The sequence below is a fragment of the Octodon degus genome, unplaced genomic scaffold (assembly GCF_000260255.1).
Source record: "Octodon degus isolate 3935 unplaced genomic scaffold, OctDeg1.0 scaffold00042, whole genome shotgun sequence".
NCBI classification, from domain to species: domain Eukaryota; kingdom Metazoa; phylum Chordata; class Mammalia; order Rodentia; family Octodontidae; genus Octodon; species Octodon degus.
Window position 1 is genome coordinate 14,780,536 of NW_004524618.1, and position 19,672 is coordinate 14,800,207.

The 19,672-nt window shown below is 44.9% G+C and overlaps 1 protein-coding gene across 5 annotated transcripts in view; it reads left to right on the forward strand.

Annotated features, from left to right (window-relative positions):
• Positions 1 to 19,672, forward strand: part of Vwa2 (von Willebrand factor A domain containing 2) — a 53,185-nt gene that overhangs the window by 7,497 nt on the left and 26,016 nt on the right. For all 5 annotated transcript variants that reach the window (XM_004631548.2, XM_023715486.1, XM_023715487.1 and 2 more), the window contains exons 2-5: positions 793 to 856; positions 4,345 to 4,419; positions 6,458 to 6,591; positions 11,385 to 11,494. In XM_004631548.2, coding sequence (XP_004631605.1) covers positions 805 to 856; positions 4,345 to 4,419; positions 6,458 to 6,591; positions 11,385 to 11,494 — 371 coding nt within the window. In that variant the 5' untranslated portion in view covers positions 793 to 804. The remainder of the gene's footprint in view (positions 1 to 792; positions 857 to 4,344; positions 4,420 to 6,457; positions 6,592 to 11,384; positions 11,495 to 19,672) is intronic.

Sequence of the window (19,672 nt, forward strand, 5' to 3'; positions counted from 1 at the left end):
AAAAAAAAAAAAAAAAAAAAAAAAAAAAATTAAGACCGTCTGAATCGTCCAGTCTACCTGTGAGCATATGTGGGCCACACAGCTCAAGTTAGAAATAAACCATGCCAGAGATCCGAGTTACTTCTCTCCTGCTGGTCTGTGCTTTTTTTTCTGTCACTTTCTACCCTTCATACCTTCCGCAAATGTGACTGATGATGAAGCCGCGTGGAATTGAATTTTACCTACGTTACAAGGATCTTTAGATGATGAAAAACAGTAAAAAAGGCTTTCATTCTTTCTTCAGCTAGATTACTATCTATAAATCATTTAGAAAGTGCAGGCTTCCTCTGGACACTGTCTTCTTAGCTGAAGTTGGGTGACTCTGCTTTGCTAGAGGTTTCAGAAAGTGAGGACTTGGGACACCAATCTCCAACTTGTTCACCTCTGGCTCCTTGTGAAGACATGGAGACCCTGGGAGGGGAGTCACCTTACCCAGTGCCACGTGGCCAGTCAGGCCCAGGTGGGGCGGAGAACCACGACTCCTCACTGAGCCAAGTATCTCCTCCCTGAGGCCATGGAGGAGCTGGGGTGCGGTTCGAGGCAGAGGCAGGGAGTGGTATTTAATGTTGAAGTCACTGGAGCAAAATCTTTGTGGCTTTTGGGAACCAGTGTCTTCAGTTTACTGTAATTATCACGATGGCGGGGAGGGGCCTCCCGATCCTCCCTGTGGCCTGGGAAAAGCCAGGTAGCAGTGGGATTGGGCAGTTCACAGGATGAGCCGCTGATGCAGTTCTCTTCTTTCCTGACCTGTAGTTCTCTGTCAACATGCCCTCTTTCCTGCCGCTGGGGGCCATCTGGATCTTCCTGTTTTCCAGAGGTAAGATTTCTTTTTTGGTGGGTAGTAAAGGACTAGGGGTTTGGTTTGCTTCAGATCTTGTTGACATTTTGTTTGTTTGTTTGTTTGTTTTTAGCTACATTCCCAACACCTTTTAGTATTTTTAAATCTTGAGATAGGATCTTGCTAAATTGCATAGTTGTCCAGGGTGGGCTTAAACTCGCAGTCTTCCTACCTGGGCTTCCCAGAGTGCTGGGACTGTGGGCATGTCTTGCTATACCCAGCTTGACTTTAACTTTTCTTTTTGTCTTTTTTGAGACAAGATCTCCCTATGCAGTTCAGGCTGGTTTCGAGCTCACTTTGTAGCCCAGCCTGGTCCTGAACCTGCAGCGATCCTCCTGCCTCAGCCTCCTGAGTGCTGGGATTACAGGCATGTGCCCCACTCTTGGCTGATTTTAATGTTTGAAGGCCTTTTGACTCAGTGTCTTCAAAGCTACCTCCCTGCTCTTAGCCCCATCAGCCCCATCAGTTTAGACTGCCACTGCAGCCTCCAGCCTGGCCTGCCCGGCCCAGCTGGTCCTCTTCCAGCCCACTCTGCACCCAGTAGATGTTGCCAGATGCGACTCTGATGGTGCCTGAACTCCCCCCTCCACTTCTGAGTGACTTTCCTTTGCTCTTAGCTGCTGACCATCCTATCCATGGCCATCTCAGGTCCCCTCTACCCTTTGTACAGCAGCCCCTGTTCCTCCAGTCCTGCAGGCTACCCTTGCTTCTGACATGCAAAGAGAACCCCACATTGCTCTGCTGGTGTCTGTAATCGCAGGAGCTGTGCGCCCTGCTCACTGTGGTGAGGATTCCTCTTCCTGGCCACCTCCCTGACCTCCTTCCCCGCAGCCTCTGTGCCCAGGTCCCTCCATCTGCCCCCTAGCTTGGCCTGCTGCTGGGCTCTGCTGCCAGCCTTGCTTTCTCAGTGCTTCCTCAGGGTCATTGGCCCTGATTAAGCATCTTCATAAAGACCCGTGCCTCTTATTACCCACCCTGTGCAGCGTCCCCCAAGGTGACCCCTCCGTGCCTTTAGGCAGTTCCTTGTTCCTAGCGTGTTACTCCTGCCTTGGAGGTATATTTTTTATTTTTATTTATTTTGTTGGTGTTGGGGAGTCAGCCAAGGGCCTTGGACAAGCTAGGCAAATGCCTTGCCTGGAGATGTCCCCTCAACCCCAACATCTACTTTCTGAATTGTTAGTCATTGCTAATGTATCATTATTTATTGCTCATATACCATTTCTCATTTTATAAGTGTCACTGGGTATCAGCAAGAATGCAGAATGCATGCACAGACTTTGTACTTGTCTTAGAGACTCCTTGTCACTGAGACACAAAACCTTACACCCACAATTTGAAGGAAGAGAAATTCATTTTGGTTCATAGTTCAGCCCATAGTCGGCCGGCTCCGGGGCAGGACAGCAGGGCAGAGGCACAGAGGGTGACAGCTGCTCCCTTCATGGCATCCAGGAATCGGAGAGAATAAAGGGAAGTGCTGGGAAATTAGAGAGGCCCGTCCAGGCCACACTGCCACTAACCTGCCTCTTCTGGCCAAGCCCAGCCGCCTCATGTAACATTTAGCTGGAATGCCCCATACTCCAGTCACCTCTCGAAAGCCCCACTTTTGAGCACAGGAGACTTCAGAAGGGGAGACATCTGGATATGGACCGTAACACTTTGCTCTCGTTTATATTAATTGCACTGAACAGATACATCAGTGTTCACTCCGTGCCTCGCTCTATCGCTAGCATTTCTCCAGCACAGAGAAGCCTGAAAGGGTGGTCTTAATCCATGTGTCCCCTTCTCTAAAAATGCTTTGTCTTCCGCTCCATTTCCAGTTGTGATAGTTTTTCCTTTCTACGACTCTTTTTTTTTTTTTTCAAAGTTTTATTGACAAAGAGATAGCAATGAGACAGTTTCAAATCAAATCGGAAGGACAGTTTCAACAAATAATACACTGCATATATTCTTCTTAGTGGTTAATTGCTGTACAAGATGCGGACTTGTGATCCTATTTACAAACACCATTAGAACAAATCATTCTATTCCTTAAGAGAATGCAACTATATATCTATCCCAACCTCTTTGAATACACAGATACAAAATGGACATTCATCGTTATACCCCATTTTTTCTAAGTTGCGTTATTGAATATTATAGGTGTGTAAACTCAGAAAAATATTCTAAAAGAGTCCAGTAGCCTATAATAGCATTGGGTCTTATATTTAACTGGCAATGTCAGAAATTATTGACCTGAGTCCCCCACAGCTCAACTTAACAGCATGGCTTTATTTTTTATATTTCGACTTCATACTTTTCTACTGGATGGTTAAGACCAAGGTAAAGCAGGACCTATGCAACAAGAGTTGTAGCTTTTTGGTCTGAGAAGGTCAGTGAAATGCCCTCAGGATTTATCCTGAGATCCCGTACCTCAGATTGTAGAACCTTTGTCAGTGCAGCCATGTGGATGAGTCACGGCCTTTCTACGACTCTTAATCCAAAATATATGGTGAATGTTTAAGTGTTAAAGATGTATTATGATAAAAGGTAGGTTGCTGTTAATCCCCTGCAGAATACTCCTCACTTCAAATTTATTCATTGTTCTTGCCACTTTTGGAAGTAGTCCTGGCAGCGCTCCTTTGTGAGTGTCTTTACAAGGTGTGATTCCAAAATACGGTGGAAGCTGCTGCGCGTGTCGTCCCACAGGAAGGCAGGGTGGTGTGTTGGCATCCGCCTTATTCACTGGCTTGGCACCCTGCAATTTCTGGCTTTTCCCCCAGAAGAAAGGTAAAAGTTTCAAATCAATTCAGGACATCAGGGTAGCTACAATAGCACAACTAAAGGTACATTTATGTTTTCATATTTAAAATGGTATATTGCATTGTTTGAGCAAGCATTTCGGTAAGTGTTTGAACATTTCTCCCAATGCTCTTTTGTGAATCTGCTTTTTTATGAATTGTCTATTCATATCCAAGGTTAATTTTTATGGCAGATATATTTCCTGAGGGACCTGGCAGAGGCGGAGGGGCTTCCAAGGATGTACATAGATACAGAGAACCAAAAACCAGCAGTGGATGCAGTTATGACAGCTAGTTGGTGACCAGTGTCTTCACAACTGTAGGCTCCCTGTCGTGCCTATGCGGGTGTTTTGTTTTGTATTTTCTAGTGCTGGCGTTGAGTCCAGAGCTTTGTGCATGCTAGCGAACTGCTCTAGCACTAAGTGACCACCGGAGCCCTCTCCATTGTATTTATAATGTTTGTATTCAACACTCACAAATCTGCATTCAAAGACACCTCTCGGAAGTTGGGTAATGGAGGTGTCATTCTGTGCTATCCGTGCAGCAATGGTTGTAGTACAGATGTCCCTGGGTTTCTCCCTATTCCTGGTTTCTGCCCTGCTGGCTCTTGGTTCTGGTCATATAATGTGCAGGTGAAGATTCCTCCCCCTTCCACCTTGTCATAAATGCTTCTGGTGTCTTCTCTCCTAGTGCCCCCATCCCTGCCTCTTCAGGAAGTCCATGCGAGCAGAGAGACCATTGGGAAGATTGCAGCTGCCAGTAAAAGTGAGCTGCTTCTATTACCCCCCGACATACCCATTCAGGCACGAGAGAGAGAGACTCAATAGAGACGGTGCTTTCTGAGAGTTTCTACCTCACTTCTAACTTCCTTGCATGCTATCTCAAGATTCATTTTTCTCAAACAGGGGTCTTGCCAAAAGACTCTTCCCCACCCCAGTACTGAAGGTTTAGCCCAGGTCCTTCACACTGAGCTACATCCCCAGGCCTTTTAAAATTTTTAAAAATTTTGAGCCCTACTAAGTTGCCAAGGCTGGGTCTGAACTTGCTATCTTCCTGCCTCCACCTCCCAGGGTGCTGGAATTACAGGCGTGCGCCACCATACCCCATTCTCTGTAAAGCTTTTCTCCTGAATTTCTCGGCCTGCACCTCAAGCTCTCTGCCACCTGACCGTTGTCTGCCCACTCGCCTCATCTCCCGCAGCAGTCCCTCTTCATCCTTCCTCCTCAGTGTCTTCCCGCATGCTCAAGCCACACCACACCAGCACCTTCCAGAGGCTCTTCCTGTCCCCTGCTTCTCTCTCCGGAGAAACCTTCATGGTACCAGCGCTGCCCCCTGGGGGCTTCTGTGCAGAGCTTCTCTGACTCCTGCACCCTGCTAGCCTCCCCGAGAGATGGTGAGAGGAGGGGAGTCAGAACAGGCTGGCTCAGATTCCCAGCTCCACTGCTTCCCGGAACCTCAGCCCCAGGGAGGTTACTGACCGGCCTGCTCTGTGTTCTGCTTTCCTGGCTCTGTTGCAGAGGTTGAATCTGTGGACACTTGGCTGTGTTGCTTCTGGGTCCCTGGGAATGCAGTAGGGAGTGTATGGTGGGCCAAAGTGACTTACTTCATGGCAGATAGGAGGCAGAGAGAAGGAAGGGCCAGAGAAGAGGGACCGGAAGAAGGTACAGTCCCCAGGTCACACCCCAAAGATCCATTCCCTTCAGCTGACTTGTCACCACCCAATGATCAGTGGGATATATATATATATATATATATATATATATATATTTTATATATATATATATATATATATATAATAATTTTTTTTTGTATTTTAGGGAAGAGTCTACAGGGTGTTCAGGGTCTCACAACTAGATTGAACTTGTAGTGAATCACCTGTTTACAGCCTCTTAAGAGCTAGGATTACATATGTGCGCCACCATATCTAGTCTCATTTGCCATCTCAGCATGCCCCAGGGGCAGAACCAGCACAGCAGGTCCAGGGATCAAACCCCTGGCCCCTGCATCTGCCTGCAGGCACTTTAATCCACTGAGCTATTTGGCTGGCCCTGTCATCAGTTTGTGATCTCTTCTGTGGATTAATCCACTGACGGAGTGAAAGCCTTCCTGTCCAGTCACTCCTCTGGGCCCTACCCTGCATATTACTGCATTGGGGATCATCTCCTCTTTGAGGAACACATCATAATGAAATCATAACAGGATTGGCAATAGCTAAGAAGTGCTTAGTGCACAGTTCTTTTAGAGATAATGGAAAGTCTCTTGACTGTGGTGATGATGGAGTGCCTATGTGAATGTACTGAACACACTGAACCTGCCAAGTGTGAGGTGCATACCTACAATCTCAGCACTCGGAGACTGAGACAGGAAGATTGCAAATTTCAGCCCAGTCTGGGCAACTTACACACTTAGCAAGATCCTGCCTCAGAATAAAACATAAAAAAGAGTTGGAGCTATAGTTGAATACAAAGGTCTTGGGTTTCATCCTTAGTACCTCAAAACCAAACAAAAGCATTGAATTATACACTTCAAAAGGTGAGTTAAATTAGCACAGTCAGCGTGGCTCCGGTGGCCAGGGCTGGAGAAAATGAGCATCTGGTGCAGGCGCTGCTCATGCTGCTTGAATGTTTGGGTAACAGGGCCTTGAGTATGAGTAGGCCTGTGTCCTGGACCAGAAGGGCTGGCCCAGGAGACATTCCTCAGAGAGCTCAATTAGTGTGGCCGAACTTGCGCTGAAAATGGGCCCTGGCGTGAGTCTTCGTACCACGGAGGAATCCAGTCCACCGCACCTGTCTCATCTCCCTAGTGATGTGGTGCTCAGCCGCCATGGACGTCCTCTTTCTGTTCGATGGCTCTCACAGTATTGGGAAAGGGAGCTTTGAAAGGTCCAAGCACTTCGCCATCACCGTCTGTGATGCTCTGGACATCAGCCCTAAGAAGGTGAGTACCGGGCCTCTCTGTCATTGTCTTTGGGTGTCTTAGTTTGAAAGTGACAGAAGTCCAGTTGGAAACAGCAGAGAAAACTACTGGGTATGGACCTGGGAGGACCAAAGGAGCAGATCCTAACATGGTGACGTGCACGGGCCCAGTGGATCCCCTCTTTCTTTGCATTCAGTTGTGCTTTGGTTGCTTGACTTTCTTCCCAGGCAGATTTTCCTCACATGGCAACGATACTCTGCATTGTCCTTCAAGTTAGTGATACAAAGAAAAAAAAAAAAAAAAGTGGACTTTTCTTGTGGATTTCAAAAATTCCCAGAACTCCAGCTGGGCAGGCTTAGGTCACATGATGACCCTTGGCCAATCACAGCAGGGAAAGACTCTTTGGTCAGTCCTGAGCCAACTGAGCCCACTGCTTACCCATGTTTTGGGGTACAGAGGGCTCCCTACCCAAAATGGGGCTGTGCTTGCAGAGCAGTGGGAAAGGCGGCACATTGAGTCCTGCCCTTTTTGTTCCCCTGAAAAGATCGCCTCCTTCCTGACTGAATCAGTTTTCCAAGATGATAGCATCTTCATTTGTTGTTCTTCTCAACTTCAAAGAGTGGGCCTTAAATAGCAGCAGGGTTGGGTAAGTGTAGCTTTTGTTTTTAAGGGAACAATTTTGGACAACCCAGTAGAAGGGGCAGTGAACACTGACAGTTGCCACAAGGTCTGTGTGGTGTGCCCCACCTCACTCAGCGCCGTAGCAGATCTCCCACTGACACGCGACTGACAGGCCCCATTTCATTTACCATTTGGAAAAATCTAGTTTGCTGCTGTATGCCACTGGCAGACTTGTGAGAGCTGATGTTCCCTTGCAGCACGGTGGAAATGTAAACTGGTACTACCGCTGTGGGACAGTACAAGAGTGTCCGTCACAGTGACAAACGCTTGGACCCTCTGACCAGCCATTCTACTCCTAGGAATTAATTCTACAGATATCCCCACTCATGCAAAATAACAGCTAACTAGTTCCACAGCATCTTGCGGTGTTAGCTATAATTACAAATTGTAATTGTAAAAGGTTTCAGGAACCCCAATGTCCATTGACCAGGAGCAGGTAAATCCGTTATGGTGCATTTGTGTAGTGAATCATGGGCCAGCTGCACCAAGTGGGCAGAAATTATCAGAGCAAATGAAATGTAAAAAGTAAGGTCAAGGGGCAGGTAGGTTATGTTGCCTTTATGTATAAATGAAGGGGAATGAATGACATCTCTATATGTGTTTGCATTAAGGAAAGGCAGGCTAATGGTGATGAGTCCTGTTGCAGAGGAGGGAAGGAACAAAGCAAGTAGAGCACAAGTCGAGGGACAGACCAGTCCAGGAACAGACCCAGCAGTACAGATTGTTATCCAGATTTTGAACCATCTGAGCCCACCCCAAACCAAAGTCACAGTGAAGAAGGGTGTGCTGGTCTGAAAGCCCCATCATTATTTGGATTAGGGACTAGTTATGGATAGGTTGAAGAAGGAAGCCGTTTTCCAAGATGACATTCCTGAGTCAATCCTAGTAAAACCTACAGGATTTAGGAGCAAGCATAGCTCCTAACGAGGCCCAGGTTTCCTCCAGAAAGAAAGGATGAGCATCCTTCCCAGGTGGTCTCGCAGCCCTCCGCAGACACCACAGCAGACTTCATTCTGTCCAAGCACAAGCAGCCCAGAAGTTCCGGCTGTGATGTAAACCCAGCATGGACCTTAGAAGGGCCAGGGCACAGGCTGCTGAATCTCTGTCCTCCTCATACCAGGCTTTTCTTTTGAAATGATTCCCTATGAAGTGTACTAGTGATTTCCTGGAAGAAGTGGCAAAAGATCAAATACTAGTTACCTTGGCGTTGATGTGATGTGTCCTGAGGTGAGTGGCATCATCGTCAGAGGATGGCAAGCAGAAGGACAAGAGCTGTGGGAGTTGCATGTGTTCCAGGTGAGGAAATGGCCTCAGAAGGAAAGGCTCAGCAACTGCCTGGGGTCACACAACCTTTTCAGGAGTGCTAAGTGCGGAAGACTTAGGGCTCTTGATTCTTAGCACAGGACTTGCTCCATGCGGCCATGTGTCCTTCCCAGTGGCGCATCTCTGAGCTAGGGTGAGGTAGATGCTGGCATTGGGAACTCACACCCTGCTGTCACCCAGCAAGCAGCGTGGCAGTGCGGAGGAAGATGGATGGGCAGTAGGGAAAACGTGTGGCGGGTCTTCATGGCTGGTGCTGTTAGGAGCAGGCTATCGGGGTTCAGGAACTTCCACCTCGGTGTAGTTGGCCCACGTCTAGAATGTGGCATCAAGTTCTAGGGCTGACTTTTAGGTTTGATGTTGCGAAACACAGTTTCTCAGAGTTAGGAGAAGAACACGAACCTCCGTGTAGGAAGACTCCTGATGGCCGTGTTCATGCAGGAGCGTGAATCTGGGTGTTCGGGGAGTTTGATTTGGGCCTAACTTCAGAGAGATTTGCTTGTAGCAGATTTTCTTGTAGCTCCTGGAGAGCACAGAAGTTGGTTGACTGGGTGTGTTTCTGTGTGTGTGTGTGTGTGTGTGTGTGTGTGTGTGTGTGTGAACCCCTAGGGTACATCAGCTAACCGCAGGCATGCTTAGGAGGGTTTGTGTGTTGGGGGAATTTGAAATAGCTCGGTCTCATCTGTGGCTTCATTTATTTATTCCTCCTGGTGTTGGGGATAGAACCCAGGATCTCCTACAGGATCGGCTTCCCTCGCCTGAGGCTTTGTGTTTTTTATGGCTGCACTTTTGTGTCTCATTTTTGGTGTCTCCAGATACAAAGGATTTGATCGTTATCTTGCTTTGCTTTCTATAACTTCAGTCTTCAGGAAGAAAAATTTCAGTAGCTCTAATGAAGGTCTTTTATGGATGCTTTGTTGTTGAGGTGGATTGAAGGTGTTTGAAGTCTTCCCCTTAACACTTAAAAGCTGAGAAGCACACTTCCTGGCTCTAATAAAGGAGTGCAGTGGAGAGATTGCAGTGTGGTGAGAAATCTGGGCAGGCCTGCCTCTAAGCGTACAGTAAACCCAGAGATAAAAGGCAGCTCTTTCGCTCCCAAACCACCAATTAAATGAAATGCCTTAACTACTGACTGAGGCTGTTTCCTGCATGTTTTGTTTTGAAGTTGTGTCCTTCCTGTTTAACCAGAGTAAATAGCCTCAGCTGATGTCTCAAGGGACTTGTTGGTTTTTTAAAAAGTAATTCACATGGTTCAATAAAAAGGCAGATAATGCAAACTTTCACCCGCACATTCTCCGCTTGCGGGTCCCCTGCCTATTTCCTTAAGCAGCTCTCCAGAACTGCTTTCTGCAAGCAATATGAATATACATCATTTTCCCTTTTAATGAAAAGGATAGCATAGTCCACACAGTGCTCTAAGTCTTTATCATCATCTTACCTCGGAAGTCTCTCCACATAAAGTGTTTTCTTTCCTACACCTAATGTCCTATCATGAGCATTTACTGGGGTGTAATAGCAGACCCTCTACCGATATAGGGGGGCCTGCCCATTAGCTCAATTGTTTAAGTGCCTGCATAAGCGAAGCAGTCAGGCTCAGGATGCTGCAGTTCAATCCTCAGCTCCTCAGGCCTTACCAGACCTGCCCTTAAGGCATCCTGAGCCAAAAAAAAAAAAAAAAAAAAATCACCTCTACCAATGTATATTTGCTATTGTAAACTGGGTAGTGTGATTTTTAAATATATTGTTTTGCATATATGGAAGTCTATCTGTAGGATAAATTCCCAAATATCCTACACATTTTAAGTTTTTCATGTTGCCATATTGCCTTCCGTGGATGCTAGACCAATTCATATTCCTGCCAGCTGTGTGAGAATGCTTATTTCCTTGTACATGGCTTCTAGGTTTTTTTTTGCTAGCCATTGCTGTGGAAGAATGGTATTTTTTTATGGAGAGGTCAAACCCTTTCCATTAAAGAACATTTGTGCTTCCTAGTCTATGGTCTCTGTTCCTATCTTTTGCCTGTTTTCTGTTGAAGTACTGGTCTTTCTGTATCCGTTCCTAGACACTAGTTTGCATATTGAGGAAACTAACCTTTTGTTCCCAATATTAGTTACAAATAGTTTTTGTACTAATAATCTGACTCTGTTTTAGAGACCTGACCTTTCTCTAGTTTAACCTGAGCAAACCCGGATGGATGATGCCCAATAAAGGACACAAAGGACAGGGAGCTCTTAGCAGCTGTAGCTTGTGATGGGCCACCAGCGATGACAGCTGGGTTTGCTTCTGAGGTGCCCAGCTGCTGGCCAAGGAGCATTTTGCTGCAGGGCTGTGTTGACTTCTGAGAAGACAAGCAGTGGGGAAGGTCACAGGGCCCAGGGTTAATGTCCCGACCCCTTTCTTGATGTGAACCTTTGCCTTAGGCCAGTTCTGTGTCCACTGCACATTGCAGTGTCTCTGGTAATGTGGGTGTTAGTTGTGCCTCTGTCATCTCCAGATGGGATGACATAAGCACTGGTACCCAGGGTGCCTGGGAGTCACTTGGCCAATGTGCCCTAAAGCTGCCCACAGCTCAGCTGAGCAAGTGCACAGAATGTACTGCTTCGGAGGATGTGGGTGGGGAAGATTAACTGGGAAAGGAAATTTGCCCATTTCCTTCCAGATTCTCCAGCTGATCTTGGGACCCTTCTTGAAGGTGACTGGGCGGGCCGGTGTGGGCTGGATAGCCAGAAGGCGGGGTTGTTAGCCTTTCCCACCCCTTTTCCTCTTGGGAATGCTTAGAATGTGACTGCAGTCTTGGCCATCTCCTTTTGCAGGTCCGAGTGGGGGCGGTCCAGTTTGGTTCTACTCCTCATCCGGAATTCTCTTTGGATTCATTCTCAACCGGACGGGAAGTGAAAGCACAAATAAAGAGGATGCTTTTCAAGTATGTATGATCAGATACTGCCGCGGTAGAGGGAAGCCAGCGCTCTTAAAATTGCCCCTTTCAAGGAAGGGCAAGCCATGGACTCAGCCTCACTGAGAGAACCGTGGGCTGCTTCCATGACTCCACCGTGCACAGTGGGCTATGAGAATTCCCCTCTCCACGCTGCCCTCCATGTACGGAAGGCCCCAGGTGGGGATTTAAATGCTAAGTTAATAAAAGGGGAATAAGGTAGGAGGAAGGGGGAAAGGAAGGCAGGATGGGATAGGAGAAAAAAAGAGAATAGAAGGGAAGAAATGGAAACAAAGCTTTTGTAAATAAGGAGATGATGGTGCTGGGGAGACAGCTCAGTAGTCTAAGCACCTGCCTGGCAAGTGCAAGGACCTGGGTTTGATCCCCTGTACCACATGCTGTAAGGAGAAGAGGGGTTGAGGGAGGAAAAGTGGGAAAAGAATCAAGCTATATCATGGACAGGTACAAATTCCCTGTGATGAATATTATATATCTATTCACTATTAATAGATAATTAATAGCTATTAACTTTTATGAGCTATTATGTCTATCTAAAATATGTTAATGTAAGGGAAAAAAAGGCCAAATAAAAGAGAAAGGATTTGCTGCTGTTAGTCAAGTCATTGGAGAGGGAGGGCTTTTAAAGGCCCACACTAGGTTAGTGAGGTCCCGTCATCTCAAACTACCTGTGATACACGCGTAACTGTCTCAGCAGGCAGCATAGGACAGCTTGCATGCATGGCCCCATCGTGAATGTGAGAGCGAGGCGCAGGAGAAGAGGCTGGGCCACAGCCCGGCGTCTGCAGTGACCTCCGTGGCGTGGTGGCTCCACTGCACCTCTGCGAGCCTCCTCTCTGTTATTGGTAAATATTGAGTGTGAGCAAACACTGTTACGATGGGTGCTTTAGAGCTTAGGAAAGCTGTTTACGTGCTCAGCCATACGCAAACCCTATAAGTATGCGTATGTAGTGGCGTCTGGGCTTGACTCCTGTAACAGATCAGCTGGCAAATTATATGTCAGAGCTGTTAAACCAAAGTGTGTTGTGTCTGTGTGTACTCATTCATGTATGTAGGCACACACGTCTATAGGTACATGAATGCGGTACACACACGTGTATACATGCACATGCACACATAATGTTTTTCACAAGCCCTTACAGAAAAAGGGACTTTGATTTGTTACCTGCCTCCCTGATCTTTGGGTTACTGGGGTCTGGGCACTGGAGTCTCCTTTTACAGGTGATTCCAGGTCCTGTCTGTCTCAGACAAATTGAACAAAACGAGCGTAAACGGTGGTTTAGTAACTGTGAAACACTAAAGGTAGGAATAAAACGGGGAGGGGCAGCATGGGTTCTGCAGAGCAAGTGTGAACCAAGTAGAAAGAGAGAAAAGGTAAAACCACCCCCTATGGGTGGGCGTGCTGCTGTGCAGAGGCCAGGCAGTCCCGCGCGTGCTGCCTCGTGTCTGGGTCCCCTGATCAGAAGTCTGCTCCAGCTCTTCAAGAAACTCACGTGCAGGGCTTTGGAGCGGTTCTGCACACATGTTCCGAGGCCGCCTCGTGCCTCCTTTCCAGCTGGTTCTAGTAATGCCCTACCTTCCTGCCTCATTTGGGGCTGCTCTGGTTGCGGTTCTCCTGTGCCAGTGTCCAGGCAAGTCCTTCTGAAATCTGTGTCCCAGCTATTTGTGGTTGTCACCTCCAGTTGTCAAGGCCTTGATGCCTGGGGTCCTTTTTTCACTTGTTCTCAAATCCTGGGTCCTACATGGACGCATTTGGTTTCTGGGAACCCCTTAGCCTTGGGGGAGCACTAGGGACCCTCAGTAACTTTTCTTACACTATCTACCCCAGCCTTTCCTTGTGACTATCGGTGCCCAGGACAGGAGGAGGGACAAGCTACAGGAAAGAAAGCACTTCAGTATAGTTTTAAAAATCATTACTGGGGCCAGGGAGATGGCTCAGTAGAATAAACGCTTGCTTGGCAAGCTCAAGGGCCTGAGTTCAACCCCCGGTTCCACCAAAAAAAAAAAAAAAAAAGAATCATATCATTACACATTGGCCTTATTTTTTTCCGTAGGGGTCTTCTGGCCTGGGGGCCTCTAGGAATTGGTTTTCTGTAGAGAATAATCTCAGTCTTACCATGTGGTTCAGACTCATAGCACAGCACTTACCAACACGAAGTCCTGGAGCCACCTAGGTCAGCGTGGTCTAGGGAAAGGTTCTCAAGTGCAGATGCTGGGATCCTACCCAGATGTACTCAGTCATGTTCATTCTGGGTAAGGGCCGGCCAGATGGCTCAGTGGATTAAAGCATCTGCAAGCAGGCACAGGGACGGAGGTTCTGGGCCTGCTGTGCCGCCCCGCCTCCAGGGCATGCCGAGACAGCAATTGAGACTGGGCATGGTGGCGTGTGCCAGAAATCCCAGTACTTGGGAGGCAGATCCTGCCGAGTCTGATCTAGTAGTGAGAATACAAAAAAAAAAATTTAGTCTGAGCAGGGATACTTAGGGTTCTAGAGTTTTATGGTCTTTCTCTACCTCTTTTCCTATACCTATAAGACATACTTTTGGTTTAAATGCTCTTTATTTTTTAGTGTATTTTTAGTACAGGGCCTACAGGGTCTCACTACACAGATTGGACTTATAGTGATTCTTCTTGGTTTTCAGCCTCCCAAGTGCTGGGATTATAGGGGTGTGTCACCACACCCAGTCTCATTTGCCATCTCAACACACCCTGGGGGCGGGGCTGGCACAGGAGGCCAGGTATCGAACCCCCCGGCTGCTGTAGGGAAAGACCAGAACGCGCGTGCACTGGTGATGAATTTTGAAGTCCTTCCTGCCACTTTGAAAACATGTTAGTAATTCCTTCAGATAGTAAATATGGAGTGTCATTCTGACTCAGTCATTCTACTTCAAGAGAATTGAAGGCATATGCCCACAGAAGAACTTGTACACTAATATCCATAGCAGTGCTATTTGTAACAGTTACTAAATAAAAGCAACACAAATTCCCAACTAATGACTGGATAAAATGTATTCAGTCTGTCCATACAACTGAATATTATTCGGGCATAGAAATGAGTATTGGGGCCGGGGAGATGGCTCAGTGGAATAAGTGCTTCCCCGGCAAGCGCAAGGGCCTGAATTCAATCCCCGGTTCCGCAAAAAAAAAAAAAAAACAAACAAACAAACGAGAAATGAGTATTAATTCATGCAACCTTGCGGAAGAATCCTGAAAATGTATGTGAATTGAAGAAAGCCTGTAACAAAAGGTAATACAGTGGATAGTATGTTTCCACTTTTTCTTCCTTTTTTTGTGGTGCTGGGGATAGAACCCAGATCTTACAATGCTACATGAGTATTATACCACGCAGTCACATTCCCATCCCTGTATTACATTTTTATAAAATATCTAAAGAGGTTTATGGAGATAAAAAGTAGTTGTTCCCAGAGGCTGGGGGAAGAAGCAGTGATAGTTAATGGATGCAGATCTTTTGAGAGTGATAAAAATATTTTGGACTGGGTGACTGCAGAACTTGGAATGTCCTAAAAATTACGGACTTGTGTACACTTTTAGATACTGTATATTATCCATGCCGAATTACAATAACTTTGTCTTTTTTCCTATTGTATTTATACATTGAATTTCTCACATAAGAGAAATGATGTGATATGTAAGCTTGTGTGTCTTACTACGTCATCTAACACTACAGTCTCGAGTACATCCATTATCCTCCTCTGGGGCAGAGTGGCACTCCAGTGTGTATGAATACAGTATTTTCTTTATCCTTCTATCTGTGGATGGACTTACAGGCTGCTCCCAAAATTTGGCCGTTATGAATCATGCTGCTGTGAATGTGGCTATGCATACATCATTGCGGTACGATGGCCGGAACTGTCCTGGGAAGATACCTAGAATAGCTGAGTCAAATGGAATTTCTCTTTTTAGTTTTTTGTGGAATCTCCATATGATTTCCATAGAGGTTGTACCAGTTTACACTTCCCCCAACAATAAAGAAGGGTTCTTCCCCAGCCCCAGCCTCATCAGGATTATTATTGGTTCATTTGGTGATGATAGCCATTGTTTCTGGAGCCAGATAGAATCTCAGTAGTGTTTTAATTTGTATTTAAATGGCCAGCAAGGACCAGTGAGATAGCTCAGCAGTCTAAAGCACCTGCTTAGGCAAGCTTAAGCAAGCACAGGGACCACGGTTCGATTCCTGGCACCACAGGCTGCACCAGCCCAGCCCCTAGGGTGGGCTGAGCTGAGCTGGCCACAGGGGGAAAAAAAAAAAAAGGCCAGCGATATTGAGTATTTTTATTTACTTATTGACCATTTATTTTTCTTCAGCTCAGAAGCATTCACTTCAGATGCCCATTTTTAAAAACTGGGTCTTTACTTTTGGGGGATCTAATTTTTAGGAGTTCTTTATTCCAGATCTTAGTCTTTTATCTGAAAAGTAGCTAGCATTTTTTTCCCTTTTTGTAGGTTGTCTCATCACTCTGTTGGTGTTCTCCTTTGCTATGCAGAAGCTTTTTAATTTAATGTGATCCCACTTGTTGATTCTTGGTATTCTTATGTACTGGGTTCTGTTCATAAAATCTTCCTACACTTACGCATTCAAGACTGTTACCTATTTTGTCTTTTATCAGATTGTTTCTGCTCTAATATTTAGAACTTTGACCCATTTTGATTTTACTTTAGTGCAGGGTGAGTGGTGAGTGAGATAGGTCTCAGCTCAGTCTTCGGCATGTGGGTAGCAGGTTTCCCAGCTCCATTTGTTTAGCAGGCTGTCTTTCCTCCCATGTATGTTTTTGCCCTTTTTGTCAAAGATCAGGTAACTGAATGTGCTTGGAGCTCTTTCTACATCCTGTATTTGGTTCCAGTGACCCACATCTGGTTTTGTGCCAGTGCCATGCTGTTTTTATCCCTGCGGCTCTGTAGTATAACGTGAAGTCCAAGGTCATGGTGAACCCTGCTTGCCCTTGTTGCCTAGAGTGCTGTTGCTATTCTAGGCGTCTTCCGGTTCCATGTGAACTTTAGCATTGCCTTCTCTAAGGAATGCTGTTTGTAAGCATTTCTGTAAGAAATGGTAATTGTTGAGGGCTGGGGAGATGGCTCAGTGGAATAAGTGATTCCCTGGCAAGCGCAAGGGCCTGAGTTCAATCCCCGGTTCTGGAAAAAAGAAAAAAGAAATGGTAATTGCATTTTGAATGGGATTTCATTAATTTTGGAAGTGTGAACATTTTCACTACTATTGGTTCTGCTTATTCATGAACAGGAGATATCTTTTCATGTTCTTGATCATGGTATCTCCCCTGCCAGGTAAGTATATTGTTACATTTTCTGATATCCTCTTTGATCACCATTTTCAGAGTACTATAAATTTTATCATAGAGTTTTTTCACTTCCTTGGTTAATTCCGTATTTCATTTTTCTTGATGCTATGCTATTATGAAAAGTGTTGTCATCTTAATTTCTCTCTTAGTGAATTTTTTTATCTGTGTACAGGAATCCTATTGATTTTTTGTTTGTTTGTTTGTTTGTTTGTTTGTTTGTTTAGTACAGGGTCTATAGGATCTCACTGTGTAGATTGGACTCGTAATGTTCCACCTGTGTTCAGCTTCCCAAGAGATGGGATTACAGGCATGCGCTACCACACCCCGTCTCAGTTGCCATCTCAGTGTGTCCTGAGGACAGGGTCGGCACAGCATGCTGGGATCGAACCCTGGCCACTCTGTCTGCCTAAACAGGTGCTTTAATCTGCTGAGCTATTTGGCCGGCCCTGGAATCCTATTGATTTTTAAGTGTTAACTTTGTATCCTGCTATGCCGATCAATTTGGTTATTAAATTCTAAAAATCTTTTGAATCATGCCATCTGCAAATAATAATTTAACTTCTTCCTTTTCTTAGCCATATCCCTCTTATTTCTCTCTTGTCTAATTGCTCTCAGTAGTGTTCTGAGAGCTACTTTGAACGGGAGTGGTGATAGTGGACATCCTTGTCTTGTTCTTGATTTCAGAGTGAGAGCTTTCTGCTTGTCTCCACTTAGTGTGTTGTTGGCTGTTGGTTTCCCATGCATGACTTTTATCAGATTGAGAGAAAGACCTCCTTTTCCTGTGCGCTTCAGTTTTGTTTTAAAATAATGCATGCATATTAGATTTTGTCAAGTATTCTTCCTGCATCTATTGAGATGATCATGTGATTTTTTTTTGTCCCTGCCTCTGATTAAGTGGTCTATTCCATTTATCAGCTTGCATATATTGCTCCATCTCTGCATCCGTGGAATGAATCCTGCTTGGTCATGATGCATGACCTTTTTGATAATGTGCTACATTCTGTTTGCCAGTGTCTTACTGAGAATATTTGCATCCATGTTCGTTAAGGAAATTGATTGACCTTTTTTCTTTCTTTTCTTTTTTTTTTTTTTTTTTGGTGGGATCCTTTTCAGCTTTTTGAATCAGGATATACAATGACTTTGAGAAGACAGCTGCCCTTCTGATTTCATTAAAGAGTTTGAGAACTATTAGCATTAGAACTTCTCTAAAGTTGTTGTAGAGGGCTGGTGAGATGGCTCAGTGGTCTAAAGCACCTACTTAGAACAAGCTTAGCAAAGCACAGGGACCGCGGTTCAACAAGCTTAGCAAAGCACAGGGACCCCAGTACCACATGCCAGCCAGCCCCGCCCCCTGGTGGGCTGAGTTGGCCACACACACACACACACACACACACACACAAATAAATAAAAAATTTTTAAAAAAGTTGTTGTAGAATCTGGCAATGAATCCATTGGGGCCTGGGCTTTTCTTAGTTGATAGATTTTTTTTTTTTTAATTCTTTCATTGACTGATAACTGAATTAGTCAGGGTTTTATTTCTTATTGGTTCAGCTTTGGTAGTTCATATGTAGCCAGGAATTTATCCATTTCATATCTGAATTTTTCATATTCTGAATTTTTCACTTTATCAGAGTTCAGGTTTTCAAAGTAGCTACTGATGATATTCTAGATTTTGGCAGAATCTTGTGATTTTGCCGTTTTTGTTTTTAATTGTATAGGTTTGGAATTTTTCTTTCCTTATTTTGATAAGCTTGGCTAAGAGTTTGCATATTTTGTTTATTGTTTGAAAGAATTAGCTCCTCAGTTCATTGATTTTTTTTATTCAAATTTTCATTAATATTTGCTCTGATCTTTGTAATTTTTTTCCTTGTTCTAGCACTGGGCTTGGATTTTTCCGGTTTGAGGTAGATCATTAGGTTATTTCTTTGGCTTGTTCTGTTTTTTCTGATGTAGGAATCCACCACTGTAAGAAGGAATTCACCTTTCCTCTAGGGGCTGCTTTCGTAGGTTTTGATGTTATACTGGCATTATCCTTTGATTTGGGAACTGTATGATTTCTTCTTTGATTTCATCCATGACTCACTGATGATCCAAGAGAGCAGAATTTAATTTCTACGTGTTTGCATAGTATCTGCAGCGTCCTTGCCGTGGATGTCTTATTTTCATTGCATTATGATCTGATAACATGTATGGGATAATTTTGATTCTGTTGCATTTAAGCATGCTTTTTGGCTGGTGTGTGGTCGATTTTGGACCAAGTCCATGTGCTGCTGAGAAGAATATGATTCTGTGATCAGGTGAAACACAGGATATCTATAAATTCTTTTGTTTGAATGTTTGGCCCAACCCTGATATTTCTTTGTTGATTTTTTTTTTTTTTGTCTAGTTGATCTGTTCATTAGTGACAGTGAAGTATGAGGTCCCCCATTATGATTATATTGGTGTTTGATTTTTCATGTCCATTAGTGTTTGTTTTATGATGTTGGGTGTGCTGGTACTTGGTGCATACGTGTCCAGAATTATTATTGTTAATTATAATTAATTATTGAATTATTCTTTTAACAAATAATGGTGACCTTCTTTGTCTCTTCTAATCAGTTTTGACTTGAAATCCACTTTGTCTGAAATGAGGATAGCAACTGTTTCTCATTTCTGTCTGTCACATGGAATGTTGTTTTCCACCTTTGATTTTTAATCTGTAAGTATCTTTTTTGAAATAAGCATTTTTCTGTATATTGAACATTGTAGAAAAAAATAAAGTAAAATAAAAAATAAAAATAGGGGGGCTGGTGAGATGGCTCAGTGGTCTAAAGCACCTACTTAGAACAAGCTTAGC